We start from the raw sequence: 5,000 nt of genomic DNA on the forward strand, positions 1-5,000 counted from the left end.
CACACACACACTCACACACACACACTCACACACACTCACACACACACACACACACACACACACACACACACACACACACACACACATAGCGGCAGCAGCCTAGGACCCCCTACTTTCCTCATGGGCCCCTAGAATAATTTGTGCAGCAGTGAAGAAATGTCTACCCCCTGTGGTGTGTCCATAGTAACTGATTTCACACTAGGTTGACGTTGTCATGATGGCGATATACACATTAGGACCTGTTGACCTAAAAGCAGTAACAGCTGGACACACGGTACGCCCGGGTGAACATTTGTTTGGGTTAATCGTATCCGTCAAATACTGCTACTGCACACACACACGCACACACACACATACACACACACACACACACACACACACACACACACACACACATAAACACGCACACACTTAGCATTCTTTAACATTTCTGTCTCTGTTCTAAGTACTAACCAAGAGTTCCTCTGCTGCCTTTTAGCCGTAGATGCAATCCTATTCTTCTTAGATTTGAAAGCTTAGACTCAAGTCCTGACAATACTCGTCGTTGACCCCCGATGTACCCAATCCCTCCCCCCCCCCCCCCCCCTCCCCTGAGTCACGCCATGCCACTTCCTACCCTCAGCTCGACCAAGAGGAAGTCCCTAGACGACAGCGAGCTGGAGAGCCCCACGGACGAGGTGTTCTACCCCGGCCGCTCGCCCGCCGCCGGCTCCTCCCAGTCCAGTGGCTGGCCCAACGACATGGACGCAGGTACGCCCCCCCCCCCCCCCCCCCCCCAGCCCGCCCGCCCCCTCCCTCCCTCCCTCCCTCCCTCCCTCCCTCCCTTCCTTCCTCACACACCTCTTAAACCCGCCTCTCCCTCCTCCCCTGATAACAGCCCAAATAACGCCCGTTCCGAGAGCCTGTCCTGCTTCGTACATTTCCCCTTCGTCTCGTTCTCCCTCACACACGCGCACACACACAAACACCCCCACACCCCTCACCCTGCCTTACAGCAGAAAATGAAAGGGAGTCTTTCCTTGAACCTTTTTTTGCATTCAATTGGACCTTGTCTGCTGCGACAGACCCGGTCCCCCTCCCTCCGCCCAGCGGCTGGTAGGGAGGAAGAGGGTCGATTACACTCATCCTCCTCACCCTCACCCCTATCCCTACTTACAGAGCGGCCTCAGAGGCAGCGTTAGTGTAACCCTACACCTACACTAATGTGGATAGCTACATATGTCCCGGTCTATAGGTCAGTAGTGTCAGTAGTCTGGAGGCGTTGGGTTTTGGTCCTGCATTGGCCCAGGTGCTGTCCAACACATTTACCCTCGAAGCCAGAGGACACAACAGCCACTCCACACTCAGTTCTTCACTTTGAGGACATTTGCTCCTTCTCATCGTAAATAATTTGCCCATAAGTATAATACATCCAACATATCCACTGGTGGCGTGCATAGCCAAGCCCAGCTGGCACATCTTGACCCAGTCCAACATGTTGGGAAGATTATGGACTGTGTCTGTTTCTGACCACCATCAACGTAAATCCTCATAGAATTATAGAAAACGACACTGGATGAGGAAATGGTGCCAAATGTGCCACATCCTCTCCAAACCACCCACTCTGCCGGAGTGCGTTTGCCAAGGTGTACACGGTGAGACGCACTAGGCGTACAATAGTGGCCTGTGTCTGGGCGCTTACATGGTGTTTCCATTTGTCTTGGCAGTTGCCCTCCGTTCCCACAGAAAGGCAAAAGCTCTCTCATTTATTAATTTTTTTTACTCTGTCAGTATTCACTCGGCTCTTTGCTCTTTTTTTTCTTCTTCTTCTTCAACCACACAAACCTTTCCTACTCCCAAAACAGCCCTGCAACGACAGCATTCCAGGCAGGAATGCTTTAGACTTTTTCTGGCCGCCTTCTGTATCCGAAGCTGCCCCTTGTTATTTATCGAAATGCACTTGATGTTATGTTACCGCCCTTTCAATCACTCAATGACCTTCTAAACCTCTCTCTCTCTCTCTCTCTCTCTCTCTCTCTCTCTCTCTCTCTCTCTCTCTCTCTCTCTCTCTCTCTCTCTCTCTCTCTCTCTCTCTCTCTCTCTCTCTCTCTCTCTCTCTCTCTCGCACTCTCTCTCTTTCTAACAACCTACCTCTCTCTCTCCTTCTTTCTGTCTCCCATCAGCTCTCTCTTTTAGTCTTGCTTCTATCTCTCCCTCAGTTTCTCTCTCTCACTCTCTCTCTCTCTCTCTCTCTCTCTCTCTCTCTCTCTCTCTCTCTCTCTCTCTCTCTCTCTCTCTCTCTCTCTCTCGCTCTCTCTCCATCTCTCTTATGTTAACAATTCCCTTCTCCACTTTCAGTTCAGCACCACTTGGCCAGTGTGCACGAGAGGAAGATTAAACATGAAAATGATGGCGTGCAGTTTCCTTACCATGGTTAGAACAATATTGATTACACTCTTATGATGTACACCCACATGTTTACACACTCTTCTGCACCATTTATCAGCCTGTATGTACCCAATAGAGCCATTTCTATCTCCTGTATATATATATGTGTGTGTGTGTGTGTGTGTGTGTGTGTGTGTGTGTGTGTGTGTGTGTGTGTGTGTGTGTGTGTGTGTGTGTGTGTGTGTGTGGCGTGTGTGTGTGTGCTTGTGTGCATGCCTGCGTGTGTGTGTGTGTGTGTGTGCGCATGTGCGAGCACGTATGTGTGCACGCATTTGTGTGTGTTTGTGTGTGTGTGTGTGTGTGTGTATGTGTGTGCACGTTGTTTCTTAGTCAAGCAGATCGAGAGCCCTAGAGCCTGCGACTAATTCTGACCTGTGTTGTATTAAAGTCCCTGATGTTTCCCTAGACTTAGACGTAATCAGACAGATGTGTTCAGTGCTGATCATGGTCTCGCTACCACCTCCTTATTCGCGGCTGCATATCTGCAGAGAGAGAGAGAGAGAGACAGAGAGGGGGAAGAGAAAGAGAGAGACAGTAATAGGATTGTTGAGGATTATCTAATTGTATGACTCAAGTTGTGTCGCTTACATGGCAGTGGATGGAGGCTTCTCCTAAGCCTGCTGGGTGTGTGTCTCTCAAGACGACGGCTACACACTCCTTGCTGTCAGATATCAGCAGGCACACTGTGACAGACCCCCGCTGGGCATGTTCACACCATGTACGCACACACACACACACACACACACACACACACACACACACACACACACACACACACACACACACACACACACACATACACACACACACACCCATTTGCTTGCACATGATCACCTTCACACATACATCCAAGTAAACATATACAGCATACTTAAACACATTCATAAACATACACTTAAAGCACTAAATGCACATACACACTCCATCACACACACACACACACACACACACACACACACACACACACACACACACATTCACGCAGACGAACGCAATGCCACACACATACATGCACACACATGAATATACTTGATTGGCTAGCCACATGATGCCTGGCGTCATTCACGGGTTCACACCACACTCACCTGCATCTAGCAACACATGTGTTTCACACACACATGCTCTTGGTGCTCCTTAGTCCCTGCTGGCACTCAGGTGTGTCACCATGTAACACACAAGCACACACACATAACCCCCATATCACTCATTAAGAGACTTACAGTCTTGCAGATCAGAGGTGTAACCCCGCCCCCCCCCACACACACACACATTCATACCCACATACCCACACACCAACATACACACATGCACACATACACACAGTACATGCCTAATCCCCCAGTCCCTTCCTCCCTTATGTCTAATTGAAAACGTGTACAGCATTGATAGACCCCAGGGACAGAGAGAGAGGCAGAGAGAGAGTACGGCGAAGGGCAAGGGGGTGCTGAGGTGAATAGAAAAAGAGAGAGATGGAGGAAAAGAAGACGGGGGGGGGGGGGGGGAGAGACGAAAGACAAAGAGAGAGAAAAAAGAAAAGGAAGACTAGAGGGCGGTTGGGCTGACACTAAGTGAACACAACGGAGAAAGGTGAGAAAGGGGCGGTGAAGTGGGAAAGGAGTTAAATAGAGGCGGAGGAGGAGGAGGAGGAGGTGGAGGAGGGGGTGTCAGGTTGAGACGCTGTGATGCGGGGCCCCGGAGCAGGGCCCGGCGGTCGGGCTGGGTCCTGGCCTCCTTCCACTCAGAGCTGCTCCGCTGCTCCACTTAACTGTAAATGTAATTAAGAGGCTTCTGATCACAGCCAGCACAGAGGCTCCCCTCGCCCGGCCCCACCCCGGCCTGCTGCCACCGCTCCGTCTCACCTGCTCTCTCTCCCCCCCCTCTCCCACGCTCCGTGTCTACCTCGCTCTACCACCACCTTGCTCTGTCACTCTCATCTCTACCGCTCTCTCTGTCACTCTCCATCTCTACCTCTCTCTACCGCTCTCTCTGTCACTCTCCATCTCTACCTCTCTCTACCGCTCTCTCTGACTCTCCATCTCTACCTCTCTACCTCTCTCTCTATTTCCCTCTTTAACTCCCTACCATTCTATCAACCCTAACCCTAACCGTTTTCTCTCCCCCTCTCTCACTCTGCCTGTTTCAGTTTATTTGTTTCCTTTCCCTTATTTCCTGTGCTCATTCCTCTTCCCTCTTTCCTCGTCCTTTCAGATTTTTTCTCTTTTATTGTTTTGTCACTGTCTTTCTGTCTTTCTATCTCTTTCTTTCCCTCTTTCTTCCCCTGTCTCTCTCCACGTCGTGGCGCAGCGCTCCGCACACCTCCTAATGAGTTTGGCAAATAGGGCTGCAAAACCTGGAGCCTCTGTCCAATTAATTTACCAAAAGCAAGCGGAAAATCACTGAGCTCCGAGCTTTGGTAATTGTCAGATGATTGGGTTTTCAGGGGAAATGTTTTTTAGCGCTGGCAGAGAGCTGCTTCACACTCGGGCAGGGAAGGATTGCGTGGAAAGAAGAGAGAGAGAGAGAGAGAGAGAGAGTGTGTAAGGCTAAGAAAGGCTAAAGGAAAAAGAGCAGCA

The 5,000-nt window shown here is 50.4% G+C and overlaps 1 protein-coding gene across 10 annotated transcripts in view; it reads left to right on the forward strand.

The window, feature by feature from the left end:
* nfixa (nuclear factor I/Xa) overlaps nt 1–5,000 on the forward strand; it is a 119,159-nt gene that overhangs the window by 91,739 nt on the left and 22,420 nt on the right. For all 10 annotated transcript variants that reach the window (XM_030351378.1, XM_030351379.1, XM_030351385.1 and 7 more), the window contains 2 exons: nt 623–750; nt 2,338–2,412. In XM_030351378.1, coding sequence (XP_030207238.1) covers nt 623–750; nt 2,338–2,412 — 203 coding nt within the window. The remainder of the gene's footprint in view (nt 1–622; nt 751–2,337; nt 2,413–5,000) is intronic.

The sequence above is a fragment of the Gadus morhua genome, chromosome 3 (assembly GCF_902167405.1).
Source record: "Gadus morhua chromosome 3, gadMor3.0, whole genome shotgun sequence".
Lineage (NCBI taxonomy): Eukaryota > Metazoa > Chordata > Actinopteri > Gadiformes > Gadidae > Gadus > Gadus morhua.